At 36.6% G+C, this 21,944-nt stretch overlaps 1 protein-coding gene across 1 annotated transcript in view; it reads left to right on the top strand.

Annotated features, from left to right (window-relative positions):
• The window catches only part of LOC126237533 (zinc finger protein 879-like), a 388,958-nt gene extending 381,797 nt beyond the window's left edge, over positions 1-7,161 (top strand). Inside the window, exons 9-10 of the mRNA XM_049947716.1 lie at positions 3,592-4,211; positions 6,748-7,161. Coding sequence (XP_049803673.1) covers positions 3,592-4,203 — 612 coding nt within the window. The 3' untranslated portion in view covers positions 4,204-4,211; positions 6,748-7,161. The remainder of the gene's footprint in view (positions 1-3,591; positions 4,212-6,747) is intronic.
• Positions 7,162-21,944: the final 14,783 nt, after the last annotated feature.

Genomic DNA, 21,944 nt, shown 5'->3' with positions numbered 1-21,944 from the left:
CTATGTCAGGGCTGCTCAGAACTATGTCATCCATAGGGGACTCTGTGCGCCTGTCAAATTACGGTATGTCTGTATGATTCTCCTGCACGAAAGATTTCTTAACTTTATCCTGTCATCATTTGCACTTTCTCTTTTGAACCAATAGTGCAACAGCCTTTGTTTCATAATTTTTTGAATTTCGCTGTTAAACCAAATTAGGTCTTTTCCATCCTTAATCCACATACTTATCCTGAGATGTGTCGGTCGAACAGAAAGTAGATGGATGACTTGGCCTTTCTGTATATTGAAAACCAATGCTTACAGACCTGTGTTGCAATGGGTGTAGTTTTCACTATACAGGTCAGAAGAGTGCAATGCTGAACATCCTAACACACAGAGCCAGGACTACATCGGACAAGGTGCACCTTGTCTCCAAGATAAATCATCTGATGAAAGTTTTCAGAAGGAACATCTTCTCAGTCTGCGATATTAGGGCAAGGTCGTCAAGAAAACCGAGTGCGATGCCGTTCGACAAAGCCGGGAGGACCAACAGGTAGCACAGCTTGCGTTCTGATGTTTGACAACTAGTAAGATGAGGAGAGTCCTAAATAGGCAAGGCATCAGATCGGCGTATCGGCCACCCAGAAAAATTGAGGAAATGTTGCGACCTATTAAAGACGAGCTCAGGATTTGTAAAAATTAAGTGTTTGTTCTAATGCCTACCTGCTATTAATGTAACTTCCTGTGATATCGTTAGGTAAGGTAACAGTTTCTTCTGAAGAAGGCACCCCTAGTTGGCGTTGAAAACTAGTTAAAGAATTTTAAATTCTGTTAGCAACATTTTAAATTCTATTAGCAACCGGTTGGCTGGAAATTTGTGACATTGATAAGCTCAGCCTTAGAGTACCAGGGATGTTTGGCAGCAGTTACACGGGGGTCCCAGACTGTTGCCAATAACTGTGATGAACATCACTGTCACCTGAAGTAAAGGAATTTTGAAAAATCAGTAGTGGGTAAGTACTGTCTGATAAATAAACATAAGAATATGTTCGAAGATACGAAAATCCTGCTCAAGCTTGTGATAAAAACTTAAATAAAAACATCAGCTGTGCACTTATCAATGCATTGAAGCTTGCACGTGATTAAAAAAAAAAAAAAGAGTACACAGGAAGAATTTTTGTAGTTTACCACTCTGTGCACCCTGTGTGAATGGTGGCACTGCAAGCAATTGTGTACAGAGAGCACAAACATAATCTGTGGACGTAGAGGGCACCACGTCAATAGGCAATATTTCTGTGATGTCATCGTGGTATAATGCAGCCGACAAATCAGATGCCATCATTTGGACATGTAAGTGGGAGCCTCTTCAGACACAAACAATACTACAAGAAGAACAGAAATTATGCTAAGGAAAGCACACCAGGAACACTGGGATAGGTTTATTTCTAATATCGAACACGATATGCACGGAAGACGACAAATGGCATATAAGGTTTTAAAAACCTTAAACACAACATAAAGAGAGAAGACACAAATAAATAGTATTGAAGAAGAACAGTGGGTAAATCATTACAGCGAATTGTGGTATGGTCGTACAGCACGAGAAAGTGAAATTGAACAACTAGATGAGGAAGGATTAGATGAAATACAGTCTGACGAATTAACGTCTGCACTAACGTCACTTAAGAATAGAAAAGGAACAGGAAAAGATGGCATTAATGCCGAATTATTGAAATATGGAGGAATGGTGCTATACCGACAACTGCTACGTCTCTTCAACGGAGAAGAGTATTCCCGAAGACTGGAAAACAGCTAGAGTGATATCAATTTTTAAAAAAGGAGATAAAAGCCTATGCAGTAATTATAGAAGAATAAGTTTACTGGACTCGGCATACGAGGTGTGTGCTAAGATTTTAAATACAAGACTAAAAACATAGCAGAAGCAGTACTGCATGAGGAACAAATGGGTTTTTAGGAAAGGGCGCTCCACAATAGGTGCAGTTTTTATTATACAGCAAATAATAGAAAAACGGAGACAGTATAATAAAGCGACACACATTGCTTTTATTGACTTTAAAAAAGCTTTTGACAGTGTCAATAGACAGAAACTTTGGGAAATAGTGACAAATCATGGATATCCGAAGCATCTAGTAATTGCGATAAAAAGTTTATATCGAGACACAAATATCACTCTAGATATCAGTGGTAAAACAACTAATGAGGTACCGACTAACGAAGGAGTACGACAAGGCTGTTGCATCTCTCCAACTTTGTTCGACGTCTACATTAATGAAATAATACATATATGGAAATCAGAATTTCTGAAAGGCATCTACTTAGACCGGAACATTCTTTTAAATAATTTACTATATGCTGATGATGCAGTGGTCCTAGCACATAAGGAAGATGACCTTCATAAAGGAATCTACTTGCTAAAACAAATAAGTGCAAAATTTAACATGGAAATTTCAAAACAAAAAACTAAGACAATGCCCTTCATGGGGAAAGAACCAATTAGAACCCAAATATTAATAGATCAGAAGATTTTAGAGCAAGTAAACCATTTCAGTTTCCTCAGGTGTGAAATGACATGTAGCTACAGCAGAGCTATTGAAATTGAGCTTAGTAAATTCAGTCAAGTATGTGGAACAATCGACAGGAACCTAAAAGACAAACTTGGAAAGACACTCAAATTAAATTTTACGAAACTGTTGCAGTTCCCACACTGCTCTGTGGAAGTGAGACATGGGTGATTACCAAGAAGCAAAGAAATCGGTTTCAGGCACAAGAAATGAAATTCTTTAGAGGTGTTAAAGGTTGCACAAGAGAAGACAGGCTAAGAAATCAAGATATTAGAGAAGAACTGCAAATCCTTAGCCTCAATGATAAAATTCTAGATTACAGAAGAAAATGGAATGAACATCTACAAAGAATGGAGAGTGAGAGACTTCCCTTAAAGGTATGAAATTATAAGTGCCATGGGAGAAGAGACAGAGGAAGACCGTGACAGAGATGAGTACCGTAACAGGCAATTCCTGCCTAATACCTGAAGATGTTGAAGATGATGACACAGCCCCTGACAATGATGGTGGAGGCAGTCATCAGAAGCTTACGATTTTATGTAAATTTGACATTGCCAAGGTTACTGAACACTTTTTGTCCAGGTTCTCTGTTGTACTGAAAGTGTTGTGGTTAAGGTAAATTAGTATTCCATCGTTTAAAGGAAACAACTTTAAAAATGAAATTACAGTCAAATAAACACAGAAAAAATTTTGTTAACCTCAGGATCACAGGCACTGACATAAAGAAAAAGTAAATGAGGCCTCATTTCTGAACTATGGGTTCCTTCATCTGGTGAAGCCAAGGAAGTAAAGCTATAGCTTGTTGCTTCCCATCATATGCTGTCTATTATGTTTGCCTTGGTGCAGAGTTTTGTGTGCCTTTTTAAAATATGAAATAGGTTTTAGAAAATTTTATTCTCATCTTCCGACATAAGGTAAAATGTGTGGAATATTTAAGTCAAAGACACTATGAACTTAAAAAACTCGAAGGTACTTACACAAATATCCAATGTTTGATACAAATAAAATAATTTTTTTCCTTAATTTACAGGCTCCCACAAACACAATACATAGCAGTATTATGGCACCAGACAGTATGAAAATGTTACCACAGCAAAGTGGTAGTGTGATGACGTCGACAGCTGTCGTTTCTGCCGTGCCACCACCTGCGTCAGTATCTTCTCTTGGTGGTCCGTACAATTTGAGCAGTAATCACACGAATAGTGGTATTGGTGACAGTAGTAGTAATAGTGGTTTAGGACCAAGTGGAATGCCAGTAGTACAGGGAGGTGTACTGTACCAGAACCATCCTAATATTGGCACAGGCGTCGCCAAAATGTCTGTTGGAAGTATGTACGGATCACATACTAATACAAACAAAGTGGCGGTGTCAAACGTGTTTCACAATACTGGCAATAGTGATATGAATCACATTGCTGCGAAGATGCCCACAATTGGTAACATGTATCACCATCAGCAGGACGGTAGCCAGGATGCAGTCGATAGAACTTCTACACAGACAAATCTTATGAATTCGTATCATGTTCACTCGTATGTGCCAGCAGCATTACCATTAAGCAACATGGGGTATTATATACCACCTATACACCACACAGATCCTAGCATGGATATGCTGCACAACAGGATGACAACCAACCAGTAAACTTTGAGGTAAGTGTGAAGTATTGTTAATACTTATTTCTGAATTTCATTTTAAATCAGAATAAACTTTATGTGTAATACATAGACAAAATACAGGTTGTCACAGAGTGATATTTTAAAAATTTGGGAGACTGTAGAGAATGAAATTTGGAACATCTTGATACAGGAAACATATAGTGGGAAATGTGAAATAAAGTTTCTACAGCCACCACTACCTCCTTAAAAATTCAGGCACATCCTATACAAGATGTTATCAGGTGAGATTCTCAGTGAACACTTAGGCTGGAAATCGTGGAGCTCATTTTATTGGACCACACATCTCACTGGATCATTTGAATTGTGCATAGTATTTGAACTTTTTGGAGAATGCCTTGCCTGACGGTATTGCAGCGCAGTTTGATCATCGAGCCAGGGCCTGTCTCGGGCAGAGAGTAACCAGAAGAGGATTCTCAGTCCCTTGGTCTGTGCACTCACCTGATCTCATCCCTCTTGACTTTTTTTCTGGGCTTTTGTAAAGGCCTTTGTGTACTCATCACCAGTAGGAACACTACCTGAGGTCATTGAGTATGTCTTTACAGCATTTGATACCATCAGAGGTGAGCACAGAATCCTGCAGAGAGTCAGACAATACATTGTTCCCTGTAGCACATTACGTAACGTAATGAATCCACGGAATCAGTTTACAGTGTTTGATTGTACTTTACTGTCAGTAAACCTTTTTCAGGCTATAATGTTTGAATGTTTCGTTTAGCTTACTGAATGCGTACAAAGTGATGTAGAAACTTTATTTCACATTTCCAGCTATAGGTTCCTTACTGCGAAATGTTCTGAATTTCATTATCTACAATCTCCCAAATTTCTAAAATGTCATTTTGTACCAGTCTGTATACCTGAAATGAAATTTGCACAGGGAAATACACATTTATCAAACAGATTTAATTTCTTTTTCATTTAATGTCTCGAATGGAAATTAATTGTAACACTATAGTAAAACCAATAAAAATGGAACATTTTTGTATATCACTTCTTGCTGGGCAAAAGATGTTTTTATTGTTATATGTGCTTTTGGGTGTTACGGTAAGTATAAATTTATTAGCGCTTTATTAAGCAGACATTCAAAACTTAGAGTAATAGACCGGAACTTACGTAACAACACATGCAAGTCACCAAATATAAGAATACAGTCAGGCAAAGATTCTTTACTAGTGTGCTTCTGGGTGTTCAGCAAAGTTTTTGTTTCTATTTTATTCACGCTATGTCACCCATTGACACAGTCGTCTACTGTGTGTACTGGCTGTGCTACTGTGTGTACTGGCTGCCTGGATTCCAACCATACTGTGTCGATCTCGCACCACTATTTATAGCTGAAATCGACTCTTGATGCCCACTGACCGAACAGTTCCCTGCAGTGGAAGCATACAGTGTGTGGCCAGGCAGTGAGGGGTCAAAAGTGAGATAGAAGGCAGCATTCCTAGGGGAGTAAACTCTACAAAAATCCACGCCCTTCAGCACGGGGGTTAGGTGGGGGCCAATAACCCCACACTCTAGAAATGTCATAATATGGAGCGACAACAACAGTCTCAGATAATAGATAGGGACTTAACAGAACGTGACTTCAGCAAAGTCTTACAGAATGGAGTTTAATTTACTGAGTGACTTTAACGTGTGACATACAAGATGTGTGGAATATTTTCTTATTTTATTACAGCAGAGCATAATGTTACTTCTCATTTGTGAGGGAGATCTTTGTGAATTATTTGTCATTAGACTATGCATTAATTAAAGCTTTTTCTCCAGTTCTTGATCATACCTGCTTTCTTATCATCAGAATCCTTTTCACTGTCTCAACAGAATTTTCCCCGGCTGGCTGGCTGGTACTCACCTATAAATGAAGATGACCTTGCTAAGTCACTTCAAGATTATTATGCACTTGAAAATGTGCCCTGCAGGTTTACATATTTTTTTCTCCTCGATAATATCAAACCTCTGCCCATATAACATTTATAACTGTAAAGTAATCCTGCTGTAGCACACAGTCATTAATTTTTGCCAACTTGTTTGGAAACTATTTTTTTATGTATCCTCATCATATTAGTAATAAAGTTAATTTACTGTTTTCTCACTCAGTCATTTAACTGTCTGTTCCAACCATTGTGGAAGACCAAGTATTTTTGTATGAAATTAAAGCTAGGGCATACGTAACATACACAGTATTGTCAAACAGAAACTAGTCAGTTATCTTACTGGCTGATGAATGTCACTGATGCTACCCGTGCAGTAGCAGTACACCCCTCCCAACCCCCCCACCCCCGCCGCCAGCCTCCCATTTTCCCCTGCCATAATTCTTCCTTCCTTCTTCTAATCACATCATAATTCCATTCTGCAGTTTTGTATTCTTCAAGTTCAATGCAGTGAGTGCTATTGCATTTCCACCAAAGACTGTACCATTCTGTTATCTAAGAAACAATGAAAAACTTCTGAGTATAATCTTTAAGTGAGCCTCTGAACATATGGACTTGATTTCATGCTCAGTTTCATTTTATAGGTGGCGATGGAACTGCAGTTACAGATGAGACTGGAATGGATTCCTTCAGCACTGTGAAATGGCTGATGTTACTAGAGATTTGTGTACATCATGAACCTTTAATGTTTTGTTCAAGCGAACAATAAGGTGTTCTGTCATATTTAGTGTGTCTTTTAACATTAAGACACGTTTATTATATTTCCTAAGTGAAATCTCTTAAAAAGCTTTACTATGGTAATAGGAAAGTAATACTTGTGTATATTACACAGTTTATGGTTGTTGTTGCATAGTGCCATACATTTTTATAGATTTACAATACCTGCCAGTCAGACGGTTTTTACTATTAACATATATAATGCTTTTTCTCGCATAATTTTTAATATGAGCTGTTGGTGCATCATTGTGTGTCTTCACTACAATGTGTGAAATATTAAGACAGTGAAGCTGTAAATATTTTATTTGACCAGAAATAATTTTATATTTATGAATTTTTTTCTCTTCATCTATTTTTCTCACTAAAGTATTTTTAATGTGGCTGCCACATGACACGTTTTTAAAACCGATACTTTTATTTTAATTCAGGTAACTCTGTGAAACTTTGTCTAACAATAGTACAAAAAAAAGATTTGTTGCAGTTGCAACTGAACTACAATGTAAGTCTTTTCACTCACTTTACATTTTTTTGTGCCAGAGAAAATAAGACAGTGCTAAGTATTAGATGTTGCATCAGATATTATGTTCCTATTGTACAAAGAGATTTTTTTAAGGATAATATTTTATAAAGAGGGAAGTACATGGACTAGGGTAAGGACAAATACATGTACACCTTGCATGATGGAAAAGGTAGCTTGTGCTATACCGATTGTACAGAACATTTATCATAGTTTAGAAGAGGCAGTTCACTTCTGTTCCCAACATAAATGCATCAGATTTTATTTTATTTTAGAATTAATTACAAGAAAGAGATAACTGATATTAGTGTCACAGGAAGTCTACAAGGCAACTGAAATAATTTTAAAAGAGATAGGCTGAGATAATGAACAACAATAACGCATAATCATAACTCCAGCTCAGAAGAGTAGAGAATAATCTGTCTGCCCCTTTGCAGTGATAATGTTCTGTTGCCTTGAAGCAGCAAGCACTTATTAATATTCACCACATTCTCAGATTTCGAAACAATCATCATGTTAATGCTGGAATTTTACATATTTTGTTCAGTATGTTATATCAGTTTTTCATCACTTCACCCTTTGTATGGTCTGCGATCTTATTGCAAATTTGATTTCAGGGGTGTCTTTAAAGGAGGTGCTGCCATACTTTAAGCAATGCATAATGTGAAATATATGAAAGACTGTTTTTGTCGTTTAAGTAAGACATTTTTTCTGAAAAATTATATTGTAAATAACACAGCGTGAATTATTAATTGTTTTCTAACTTACCATTATTTGATATAAAGTATTATTAAAAACAGATTTTTTATGCCTTAAGTGCTTGATTTTTAAATCACGACAGAATTTTTACTTGATTATAGGCATCTCCGATAGATTACGGTAAAGTGATTGTAGGCACTGTTTCCTTGGTGCATTTTTTATGTATGTCAGAAACAGTTAACAACAAAATTGTGAGAGACATTTGGGAAGAAGTGACAGTGGGAATTGATTATTGTAATTAGGAGTCATCTAAAATCTGATGATTTTTCTTGCTGCAAGAAATGTTAGATTTTCAACATTTAGAGGCATTAACCATCAAAAAACCAAGGCACTCAAGAAATAACCAGTATAGCCACAGGTGCAGGCATAACACAACATAGTAAATTTATCTCCACTCTGTGAATTAATAAGGGGTATTGTCACATTCTTAAGCAATTTCAATGTTCTAGTTTCTACAACATTGTAACAAAATATTTTGTAGTTTTTTTTTTTTTTTAATTTAAGGTGATTTATAAATACACTTATTTTGGAAACCAAATCTAGTAAGTCCTGCAAATATTGAATTCCACCACCTGGTTGGGCTTTAATTAAAATAGTCAGTATAGAATTTTTACAAAATCCAGTTAAGGTACTTTTGAACCTAGTGATTCATAACCTATGCAAGTTTTAATGGCCTAATGATAGTTCTCATTATAACTGATGTAAATTTGAAAACACTGGTTTAGAATTGACATAGGTTTCTATATTTTTGTGATTATCTTGTGCTCTTCCCCCTTATTGTTATGCTGTAACATTGAACACCAATTAGAGTCATGGTGAAAAAGTTTCGGACTTCCAGCACAGTACAGTATTGAAATGTCACAATGTTTTGCACCTCAGCTTCTGGCTTTTAATTACTGGCCACTTTACTTGGATACCAACCAGTTGTTTACTGAAGCCTCTCAATTAAAAAGCTTGAAACTGTAGTAACAAAATTTTGGGGTGCTTTTCTTTTTATGGCCCCACATAATTTCAGAGAGTAGTTGTTGTTTCGTATGTGTACAGAGATTTTCTCCCCCCCCCCCCCCCCCTCTCTCTCTCTCTCTCTCTCTCTCTCTCTCTCTCTCTCTCGCCCCCCCCCCCCCCCCCCCCCTCAATTTGGAAACTCTTGGGTAACACATAGTGGCTACCGCAGTTTTTCATTTTTAAAATGTAGAGGTACATTTGCATCACAACCATTTTACCATTTATCTATCTGTCCCTTCCCCCTGCCTCTTAATGGCCACATTGCAGATGTTGGACAGTCAGATTCTTCCATTGTAATTTGTTTTTAGTCATTTACAGTTTTGTACCATCTGTCTCTCCTTGCTCACAGCTGTGGTCGATCTAACTTTCCGTTCAATACCATTTTCTGTGTTCTTTCAACGGAAAACACATCCAATCTGAAGGCAGAAAACCGCTGTCATAGGGGCCAAAAGTGTTAAAAAATATCTGTGTCTTCTCACTTACTTATGGCAAATTTTACTTTTTATCTATATGGCAGCAGGTAGATGTTAGACTTTCATAAAATCTTTCGTGACACATTTATTGCAGTTTGTGTTATTGGTGCACTAAGTGTGTTAGTTTTCTGTCTAAATGTGACTTTTTTTACCTTTAGTTGCTTTTCCTGATGGATACAATGTTGTTTATTGTCGAAATCTTGCATTTTTGTGGAGAATGGGCGTGACAAAACATATCGAAAATATTTAACTCCAAATTCTTGGAAAAAGTAAATAAAAAAGATAGGTTGTGAAGTAATTGTTACCATGTTGTAGCACTTGCAATTTACAGGCATGATTCAGTGTTGTTGATTCTCTTACACATTCTGTTCTGGATGATTGCTTGGTACACTATTTGTGTTCACAGTGACAAACTCTCATACTCAGAAGACTTTTTTGTGTAAAGGAAGCACAAACAATCTCATTTGTTTTATTAGTTTCATGTCAGTTACAGCCGTTTGTGTTAACATTTTATATGATTTACTACATACACCTCTTGCCCCCATCCCCCTTCATTCACATTATTAAGGCACAGATAATTTGCTGCTATGTCAATGCAGAAAAAATTTTGCCATACTTTCTGCTGTATACACTTTTCTAATGGTTCAAATAATAGAATGAATGAGCCACTGGTTTGCACTGTTTTAAATTTCTTTCGTAGTGAATGACTTTCTTCAGTGTTATTGATGGTTACAACCCTATTTAGAATATTATGAAGACTTCAGTATTTACCAACAATAAAGGAACTATGGGACCAATGACATCTGCTTCTTCAAGAAATTTTTAACAGAAACTCAGTTTTTTTTCACTTTTTTACATTTCCTAAGAGAGAGATCTCTTCTTTCTTCTTCACAGATTCTTTATCTTGTTATCTTTATAGTGTTGAATCTGGTTACATGTTTTACCTTCTGTGTTGTCTGATAACAATACATGTTTGATCAAGAGATTTATTCATGTAGTGTTTGTGTTTAGTTTCCTATGATTGGTTGTGATTGTATATAGTTTCCTTTCTCTTCATTGATACCTTTATATTTTAGTCACTATAGTGTGAGATTTTCTTTTCTACTTAATGAATTTCACATATATTTGTTGTTATTGATACCTTCATTATAACAAACTTTAATTGTAGCAAAATTGTGTGTTCACTGTTTGCTTCAAGGGCTAATCTAATGTCAAGTAATAATCAATGACAAGCTGTGTGAATGTAGGAGAAAAGCTTTAGGATTGCGAAGATTAGCTTATAATTATCCTTTGCATGCTATCCGGAGTAACTGCAGTAATGCATTGACTTAAATAATTAAGGATGTCCTGAGATTCTTTTGTAATAACAAACTGTAGTTACTCAAATGAGCAGTGGAAATTTCACAGACAATTTACTATTTGCACAGGCGAAAAAATTCATTCTCGCAATCAGGTAACAAATATTTTGCGTGTCTCTACTGCTACCACTAGCACCAAAGCGAAGGAGGTTGCACATTAAATTCTAGGTGTGACATTGTTGCAATTTTGCTTGTTGGAAACTCCATCCCTTTTAATAGGTCGTATTTCTGGCAATTTCCAGATGATTTGAGTCCTAGATATTTCCTGTATTCTGTTAGTGCAGGGTTCAGAGATGGAAAGAAACACATGGATCCCTCTCAACATGAATATTTGTTTCCTGCCTCTCTTTTCTAACTTTCCCTGGCCTGTATCACTCTTTCCTTCCTGATAAAGGAACTACCAGTTTCAAAAGCTAGGAGACTTGTTTTTATGCGTCTGTTGGACGAACTAAGACATCAATGATAACTTCTTATAGTATGGCATCTAGAGCTGTATGTAGTTTAATTATTTCATGATGACATTATCTTCAGAATAGAAAGTGAAGATGATGGTAAGAATTTTTGTGGATTGGACCACTTGCTGCATAATTAGGCAGGCTGGTTGGCTATGCAAGTTAGTGTCATCTTTAACATTGCACTTGTGGATTACATTCAGTTTTGGTTAATTGTTAAAAGTATTGATGATGTGGGACACAGAGTGGAATGTAACTAATACTGATTTACTTACTTGTGGGGTCGTTTGCAAGTCTGGTTTTGTGGATTATGTGAGAGAGTCATTTCCATTGACATCCGTCCGTGTTTGTTTTCCCTGCAGCTGTACTGTGGGTGCTGTGCAGGGTTTGCCCAGTAGCAAGGCTGCCACTTTACTGCCTCCTAGCCAACAGGATCTGTCTTCCTGGTTTTCTCCCCTGTAGCCATTGGCCTCTTTATGTCTGTAGTGGCTTAGGAATGGACAGATTGGAGAAGAACTGACTGTTGAGAGGATAACCAACACGAGAGAGAAATACGGAAAGAGATCGTGAGCAAAAGACTGACAAAATAGGTGTCGACATGCAGTCCGAGCAGAAGAAGAAACCTGGGTAGGCCCAATTTGAGAAAGCCTCGACTATAAACTTTGAACATAGAACAGGCAGTTAGCCTAATCCCTGGTGAGGCGGTGGTGATAATGATGTGATAGAGTTTTTTTATGCTATTGTTCCTTTTTATACGTATTCGACTGTGAAGACTATATTGTTAATTCTAGGAAAAATGGCATAGCGTATGATTTCATCTGAGGGATAGAACACAGATGTGAAAAGTTTGACTGATATGGATGGGCTTTCATTATGTGTGTTTTGTAGAATAGTATTCATCCCCTCCCAGGATTTTTGCTTCCTTTGACTGTGTCTGCATAAATCATGGTTTTAGGATTGTAACATAATGAAATTATTTTGTTTTGTAATTACTATGTGATGTACAGAAAGAAAGAAAACACTTCTACACATATCTGAATGAAAATTCATCCTCATTGGCAGCTTTAGTTTCACATATCAGAGTTCTTAAGTTTTGAGGTACCAGCAAAGAACAGGAATTATGTTTTAATTCATGGATCTTTGCATAGGGCATTAATGAAATTAGCTCTCGTGATTGAACTGATTATAAGTATTTTATGTAAGAAAAATAACTGAAATTACATTTTTTCTGTTTCTAAGATCTACAATGCTTACCATGCAGTTTATTAATACACAAATATTGCTTTAACAACAATGTAATTTTTATATTTTAGTACCAGGTTAATACAAAAATTAATTATGAGCATACAGTTTTTTAAACATACTTCAATTGTAAACACATTCCCAAATAACCTCACAATTCTGAGAACACTGTTAGATAGCAGATGTTTTTGTAATCTTGTGACTTTTTGTATTTTATCACTGTATGCATGAAAAGTTTTAGTGATAATGCTTCCATTAGAATTACATAGTTATAGATATTACTAACACAGATATCATAAAAACAATAAGAAAATAGGAATAAAATTCAGTTAAAAATGTAGGATTTCTTATGTATAATGTGCAACAACATCTGCATGTACAATAAACTGCATATTGTTCTTTTGATAAATGCATAAGTGAGAATATAAGTAAACCTGTTTCTTTTGTCTCAAAAATAATTTGGCTTTGACTGTGAAATACTTAAAATATGAGATACCTTGCTAAAATCCATTGGTACTATGTTTTACACATAGGTGTACCCCTTCTGTATTCTGGTATTTTTTGTTTGTTATGTGATTTATAATGTATCTTATAATATGAGCACAACCAATTACTATAAAGCAAATATTATGTAGAATGGTTATGAGAACTGGTTAGTTCTGTTCCTGATTAAGTGTTGTTTCCATGTAATAATAGACGGAAAGTTCTAGTGGATTGTAAATACTATAGGAGTAAAGGAGACAACTCATCAAAAAGCAATGAGTTACGTGTGTGTGTGTGTGTGTGTGTGTGTGTGTGTGTGTGTGTGCTCTAGCTTGAAAAAGGATTCATACCAAAAGCTAGTGAGATTTTGTGTGTGTCTGTCAGTGACCCAACTGTTCTGCTTTTTTTTTTTTTTGTTTCCGAGTGTATGGTAACAGAAGTCAGTTTAATACAAATGATACTACTCTATATACTTTTCCGCTGCCCTCTCTGTCTGTAAAACAAATTCATTTGGTTAAGCAAATGATTGAAATTATGAGGCTACTTCTATCTGTTAAATTTGATTGTACAATTCTTCGTAAACAGCTTTAATATCTTGATGAATTACATTTAGTAAAGTGGTTTCTTCTCCATCTAACATTGTCTATGATGTGTGATGTGGGCACCAGCGGTAATTGTGTAGTGAGAGAAACTTCTGAAAATGAATTTTGAACAGTCATACTACCAACATTTAGTGAGAGCAGTTCCTTCACTTTCTAATCACTTTCCATGGCAGAATGATAAAATTTATTTTCAGCTTAGTTGTCATATTTTGTTAGCTCCCACTCAGATACATGACTATCTTTAATCCTGTCACTCACTTTGTGATGTTCCTAGAAGTTTCATCAGAACACCTGCTTCGCATCTTCAAGTGACTGTTCGGGGAAGTGCACATCAGTACACATTTATGTTTTCTGTAGCTTCCCTAATAATTTTGAGTCAAATGCTGGGATGCTTCCTTTGAACTGGATGCAGTCAATTTTCTTCATTGTTCTCATCCTGTGGTATATTAAAACCTAATCTTAATCTTCTTCCTTCTAGCATCCACATACATCAGCTAAGCCATTTACTCAGTCCCAGAAATACTTAGGTTGTTTCTTTCTTGAAAAATGAGCAATGGTCAGAGAAACACACAACACAACTTTCTGACTTCTCATAACAATTTTTTTCTCTTAATGTAATTTTTGTTTCTCGTGTAATGCAAAATTGAGCTGATGTGACAGAAAATGTAGAAACAAAGATTAACTGAACTGAGGAGTGGAAAACAATAAAACATCAAAATCCTTTTTTTGAGATAAACTCAAAACCATGTTTTGGGGGAAAAGTGTACATTTTATAACAATCCAGTGAACAGAGAAGTTGTAATGAATGACTTCCTCTAGAAGACTTCGCCAAGCAAGTTTCATTAAGTGTATGCTGAGAAGCTGTACAGCCAAAAACAAAACTTGGGATTTTTCCAGTCAATATTCATCAAACATAAAAAAAGTTTTGTAAATAAAACTGCCTTTTCGTGCTGCTAGTTACTTTGTTCGTCCCATACGTGTAACTAGCAGCAGCAGGAAACGGCAGTTTTATTTACAAAACAAGTATTTACATGCTTGCTGTGGAGGAAGGCCACACAAACAAACTTGTTATTAAAAAGTTTGCTCTTTTTAATAAGAATGCCATTATTACAGATTTTTTAGCCGGCTGGTGTGACCGAGTGGTTCTAGGCGCTTCAGTATGGAACTGCGCGACTGCTACGGTCACAGGTTTGAATCCTGCCTCGGGCATGGATGTGTGTGATGTCCTTAGATTAGTTAGGTTTAAGTAGTTATAAGTTCTAGGGGACTGATGGCCTCAGATGTTACGTCCCATAGTGCTCAGAGCCATTTGAACAGATTTTTTACATAGTTGTTGGCCTAGAACTGTAATGATTATATGATTCCTGCTGATCTTAATTGATCATTGGTCTTCTTTGCATTGGTTGGTAATGGTTTCTTGTAGGCTGGTTGGTTTTGAAAAGTTGGAGTGACATGAGGCTTGAGTAGTTTAAAAGTGTTTGTATGTAGTCCTCAACAAAATAACTAGCAGAAATATAAACTGGTGCAGAACTGCCAAAGAGTAACTGGTTATTGGTTAAAACTGAGAAGGTTTCATTATTTCTTTGTACAATTGAGTTGCAGGTTTTTTTTTTTTTTTTTGTAATAGCTTTGCTACCTGCTTTTGAAGTCCGTTACTTCTGTATACTTGATTACTGATACTGTAAATGTCTTTGATTTGTGACTGCTCGCAATCACAAGCTGATAACCTTCTGGTAGATAAATTCGATCATGTCATTTTATAATTCGTTTGACATTTCCAAAGGCTCTGTTGCATGATGAGGAGGAGTGTCCATGAACAGGGAAATACTGAAAAATTGTACGAAAACATTTTGTAAGAGAAATCTCAAAATTGTATGATAACGATTTTGCCCCAGACATCTGTCCTGTAAAAAAATAATAACAATAAAAAATCCCTCTATCTCAGGAGGCATTCTTTTATGTAGTTGTAAATAAAGCTACAAATTTCATTTGGACCTTTCAAAGCTTGGCCTTTGTAGTGTTTTGGGATATTTGTAAAAATTCCAACATACCATTGGAAAGCCATCAACAAGAGATGCTCGTGAATAAATTGAATAAAGATAAATTTAGTGGGAAAGGGAAACTGTGTTTCTTCTTTTCTCATATGCAGTAAATGTGGAGCAGTGGTGGAGCTGGCAAGTAAAACTGGTATTACAACCACTGGTTGTCTGGGAACCATTTGTGCCACGGTGCAGCAAGTGCCTGAATCCAAGAGCTGTGGAGTAAATGATGTACCAACAAGGGCATAATGAACAACTGAAGAGCGCTAGTTGATTTTCTGGTCTTTCTCTCAGGTCCTACAGTACACATGTACGGACGTTTGAATGTACTCGAGAGAGTGGTATTACCGTAGCAATTGTTAGTTGTGTTGTGAAAAGTAATTGTGAAAATGTTGAACAAAATTTTCCCCCGTTTGTGAGAAGTGTGGGTATTTATTTTGTAGCGCAATATAGAGAATTTGCTGAAGCATTCCAGGGATCTTCACCGCAGTTGTATTGACAGGGATGTGGCACGGAAGGATCTGGACCACCAAAAAACTACTCTGGGAAGAGAGGATAAAGGTTATACTACCTTCATCTGCAAGTGTATTTGGGTAGGCAAAATACTGCCCTGTTATATCGGCCAGGTATGCAACTTCCTGCTAGCACTAGACCCACAAAAAATCCTAAAAAATAAACAACAGCAGAAAAAGACGGAAAATAACACCCCACCTTCATGATATGTGTACAAATGTCCAGTACCACTTTTCAAGTCATAAATCTCAAATCCATAGAGACAGAAGTGTCAGTGGTAAAACATTTCATGAATAGGTATCACTGAGACTGCCATATTCTGAATGTAATAAAAAACTGTAACATTGCCAGTTTCTTGTTCCTAGCACAAAGCTTTAATTTAATTTGTCATAAGACTTATCAGCTCTTCATTTGTGTACCATCATTTCTGTTCCAGCAATTTGCTTCACATTATAAATGAGACTTTGATCTGTTAGTTTCTTACTGAGGTGTTCATTTAAACCACTAATATCAACTTTTGGCCTCCCAAGCCTCAAAGCAAAATTTTCTTTGAAAGTCTTCAAGTAGAATTCATACATTACTTTCTCTCTTTCTTCTGCATATTTCTTCATGGGAGTGTGATACATAATCTTCAAATTTATAGAGGTGTCAATATAGTATACATCTTTGGAACTGCAATGAGAAACCTTTGTGGAGAATGACACCATGTGACATTTTATTTTAGCAATTATCTGAGGTGACAATACATATGACCTTTGCTATGCTAGCTGTGCAGATTCTTTAGGACACTTTCCAGAAATCAGTTTACTGATTTATTCATGAACATGGGAATTTGTTGTTGAATGTATATTGAAAAAAGATGTTTTACAAATTGATAGTCTCTCTTAACCATTTTGTATAAAATATGAAAACATCTTTTTGCTTGGTTTTGCCTTTCAGACGACATCTAGCTACTTCACAACATTCCATTAGGCCAATCAAATGTGTATCGTGCTGGGCTTTAGAACCTCCTTCATACATATTACTCAAAATGGATTCCTTTTCTGCTTGGCTTAAATTGAACATGCACTTCTTTTTGCTACTACACAGAAAGGAAAGATGTAGCTATATCAGTTGTTAATTTTCTTTGTTAACATCATTTAATGATAGAAGAAAAAACTTGCATGTAATCTGGCCCAGTATCTTTCTTCTCTACCACTTTTCCCCTTTCAGTGATGCACTGTTCTCCATGAAGATAAGCTTGTTTTCTTCCATGCTTCAGAACACCTTTTATGTTTGCATGTATATTCATCTCTTTCTTTATCTGCACTGCCATTGGAACATCACTACTGGACATTCTGTAGGTATTTCATTATTACACAGGTATATGTCTTGAGAGTAACTACTGTTGGTTCTTTCAACTGAACAAACAACATTGATAATCCTTATTGCCGGTTTACAGATAACGTCTGTGCGTGTCAAGCTCTTGCAACAAGAAGGAGAACATATGATACTGGTTGGAAGAATGTTACAACTCCTGGAGTTTTATTGTTCTTCCATCCAATTACATAACAGGTAGCTTCATAAATGCGTACACAGTGTGTTAGTTTTACTTCTCTTCAACTCATCAGAAAGGCACATGTTTAAATATGATTTTGGCCATCTCAATTAAAAACTGACAATATTGGAGTTGTACTGTTTTTCCTCTCACCAATTCAACTGTAGTCTACATAAGTATTCTTTTACATTAGTATTTAGCTCCCACAGAGAGAACAACCAGCTCTAAAAGATAAGAGTGCTTTTTTCAAAGCTACTCATATTGTGTGACTTTTCTTGCCATGTTTTAAACCTCAATACCGAAATCATTATTAGGAATGAGTGATTTGAAGACAAGCAAAATAAAGGATTTATTTATCCCATTACTTATATTGTGGCCTTAATATAAATGGTTGTATTTTAACAATACCAGAGAAGGAAAGTTGCTACTCACCATATAGCGGAGATGCTGAGTCGCGATAGGCACAATAAAAAGATTCACACAATCATAGCTTTCGGCCATTAAGGCCTTTGTCAGCAGTAGACACACACACACACACACACACACACACACACACACAGACGAAACTTGCTCACATGTCTGCAGTCTTAGAGAGCTGAAACTGCACTGCGAGCAGCAGCACCAGTGCATGATGGGAGTGGCGACTGGGTAGGGGTAAGGAGGAGGCCGGGGTTGGGAGGAGGAGAGATAGTATCGTGAGAGTGGCGGACAGTGACGTGTTGCATTTTAGACGGAGGGCAGGAGAGAAGGTGTGGAGGGGGGAGGGGGGGGAGTGTGTATGTGCGTGTGTGTATGTGTGTATCTACTGCTGACAAAGGCCTTAATGGCCGAAAGCTATGATTGTGTGAATTTTTTTATTGTGCCTATCACGACTCGGCATCTCTGTTATATGGTGAGTAGCAACTTTCCTTCTCTGGTATTGTTACATTCCATCCTATATTTTCCATTGTTTGATTGTATTTTAATGTACTTTGATTTTCAGAGAACAATTAAACTTTTCTGCAATTATTTCAGCTTTTGTTTACAAATACTCTGCTGTTTCTTCTATCGTAATTGTTTTCTTCCATCTATCCACTGTCTCTCAACTAATTTTGTGAATTTCATGCACAGCATCACGTGTAAAATTTTTGATTTCTTGCTCTGCTAATATGCAGTAAATTCTGCTGGTTTGAACACTTGTAGCTGAAGAATTTTTCAGAATCAGTATTTTGACAGTGGTGTGAGGTTCCTCGTGAACAGGATGTAACTAACACCCTGTGTCAGAATCCCCCTTATGTCCACAGTGTCTTGTGGAGTGAGGGCACACACAATGCTATTAACGGTGATCCGTCCCAGGAAAGGGGGTAGGAGGAGAGGGTTGGAGATGATGGTAAGCTTGGCTTTCTAATTGGTCCTATTTGAGAGGAGTAAACTGTATTGATATCCACTTGCTTCTCTCTTGTCACTGTTAACAAAGGAAACAATGCACGCACACACTTATGCAAATATGCAAAGTAAATGTGGAAAAATAAAACTTTTCAATTTAGGTAGTTTGGCACGAGGCGCAGTACATTCAGCAATGCCATACATCACTTGCATCTTAGTCATAGATTTCAACCAGCTCCGGCAATCTGAAAACAATATGAAGTACTGTAATAAATGTTATTACCTATATCTTCTGTATGGGAAATGGTTGCACATATTTAAATATTTGGCAGTACAAAGAAAATATTTATTTAAATAACAATATTACAAAAAGGATAGATTGCTACTCACCACATAGAGGAGATGTTGAGCTGCAGACAACCACAACGAAAAGACTGCTACCTATTTAAGCTTTTTACCAAAAGATCTTCTTCTGAAACAGAAAAGACACACTATTCACACAAACACGACGACTGTCTCCGTGGCCAGACTGCGGACAGCAACTGCGCCTACGGGGGAGCTGCAGTCTGGAGTAGGTGGTGGAGGTAAAGAGGAGGTGTGGAACTGGGGTGGGGGGGGGGGGAGCTAGGGGGATAGGAGAGAAATAAATAAGGTGAAAGCGAGGAGTGAGAGTGTTGTCGGAATAGAAGACTGCTGTATGTAGTCCTGGAGTGGGAGTAGAGAAGGTGATGTAGGTGAATGTTGAATATATTGCAGGGAGGCTTCCCAACTGCCCAGTGCAGAAAAGATGGTATCAGTAGGAATGATCCGTACAGCGCTCACTATGAAGCAGTCATTGAAGTGAAGCGTGTTGTGTTGGGCAGCACGTTCTGCAGCTGGATGGTCCAGCTGCCTCTCAGCCTCAGTTTATCAGTGGTCAGTCATGCAGACAGACTGCTTTCTAGTTATTTTTCCTATATTGTGTCTCAGGCACAACACATTGATTTCTTTGTACACACTGTGCACAAAAAATCATTTGTCACTTTATTTCGTCAGTTCCGTGTCAGTGTACTTTTCAGTACAAATTGTGTTCATCTACACATTTGCCTCGTAATCAGGGCTGGTTTAAGGCCCTAGCAACAAAATCCACCGCTTATAGTGCCACAACTGTAAGACTTCTATACAGATTAGATTAGATTAATTATCCATTCCATAGACCCATAAAAGAGGGAATCCCCCTGGGTGTGGAACATGTCAGATAAACACATTACAAAAATGTAATAGAAAAACTTGAGTGTCATTAATTTTAACGATCCTCAGTCAATAAACAGTAAATTACAGGTTTAATACTTACATCTGCTTTCATTAAATCCATCATTCAGACATTTGCCAGTTTCTTGGCTATTAACAACCAAGTATTGTCAAAAATTAAAGTATAATAAATTTTCATTAAAATGGCCTACTGCACTTGTTGAGAAACTCATGGATGGAATAGAAGGAGTTGGCCACCAAAAATTCTTTTAAATTATGTTTAAATTGTGCCTTGTCTGAAACTAAACTCTTAATGGTTGCTGGTAACTTATTGAAAATATGCGTTGCTGAATACTGGACTCCTTTCTGGGCAAGAGTAAGTGATTTTAAATTTTTATGTATATTGTTCTTATTCCTAGTATTGATAATGTGTACTAAGCAGTTAGTTGGAAAAAGAGATGTATTATTTACAACAAACTTCATTAAGGAATAAATATACTGAATGTGTTACAGTACCTGCTACTTGAGGCACCAAGCTGAGGGGCGAAGTGGGAGAGGGGAGGAGGTGTCAGATAATACGTCACTTGTATGAAAAAATATTCTCAAACTGGTCCTGACTCTCACCTTATGATTTTGCCCAAGCCAGTCCTTTGACAGTACTGAACTAAGTTACTAATACACAATGTGGTATGTCCCACAGGCCTTCAAGACTTCTGCACAAAATTTATAGCTCGCTTTCTATAAAAGTGTTTGATCTAAAATTTGCTATCCAATGTTCAGTGTATGAAACAAGTGTTGTATTGCTGTATGGTAGGAGATTCTGAATAAATGCAAAAATCTATACATTTTGTGTCTTTATTATATTGTTTGTTTTTTATCATTTTTCTTGCTTTCCAGTAGAAAGACAAATTTATCTGTGTCCTCGCAAACCAAACAATTCAGGCAAACTTTGTTTTATCTTTTTAGCTTTCTGTAGTGACTATCTTTAATAATAAATAGTTCAAATTAATCAATTTAAGTACATTTGTAACAGATTATTTGATAGCATATTCTTTTTCAAAAGATAAATACATTTGCTTAATGAATGCAGAAATAAACTGTGCACCCAAAATGAAAAATTAATGTCTGTCCTATGACACCCTGCATAGATTTACATCATATAATATCAAGTTTGTTTCCCCACTAGCTAAACAACAACTTCACCAGATGGCTCTCCCTTCATTTTACTTATTGTTTCATTCCCTCTTGTTTGGCGATGATCAGCAGCCAGATAGCATTCTAGCATTTTATTTAAATATTTCTTAAGTGCCATGTAAGCATTACTTTTAGGCTTGTGAATGGAAGATAAATTTTAAAGATTTGAGTCCCTTAATATCACGTAACTTTGAAAATTTTGTCCTTTGTCATGGATTGTTTTATACTTCTCATTTGCTTCCAGTATAGATGAAATTTGCCTGCTAACTGATGTTGAATTTCAGTCCAATGTTAA

Source organism: Schistocerca nitens, chromosome 2 (assembly GCF_023898315.1).
Source record: "Schistocerca nitens isolate TAMUIC-IGC-003100 chromosome 2, iqSchNite1.1, whole genome shotgun sequence".
In the NCBI taxonomy this organism is placed as follows: Eukaryota; Metazoa; Arthropoda; class Insecta; order Orthoptera; family Acrididae; genus Schistocerca; species Schistocerca nitens.
The sequence above is the reverse complement of the archived record's forward strand: the minus strand, read 5'-3'. Positions and strand labels throughout refer to the sequence as shown.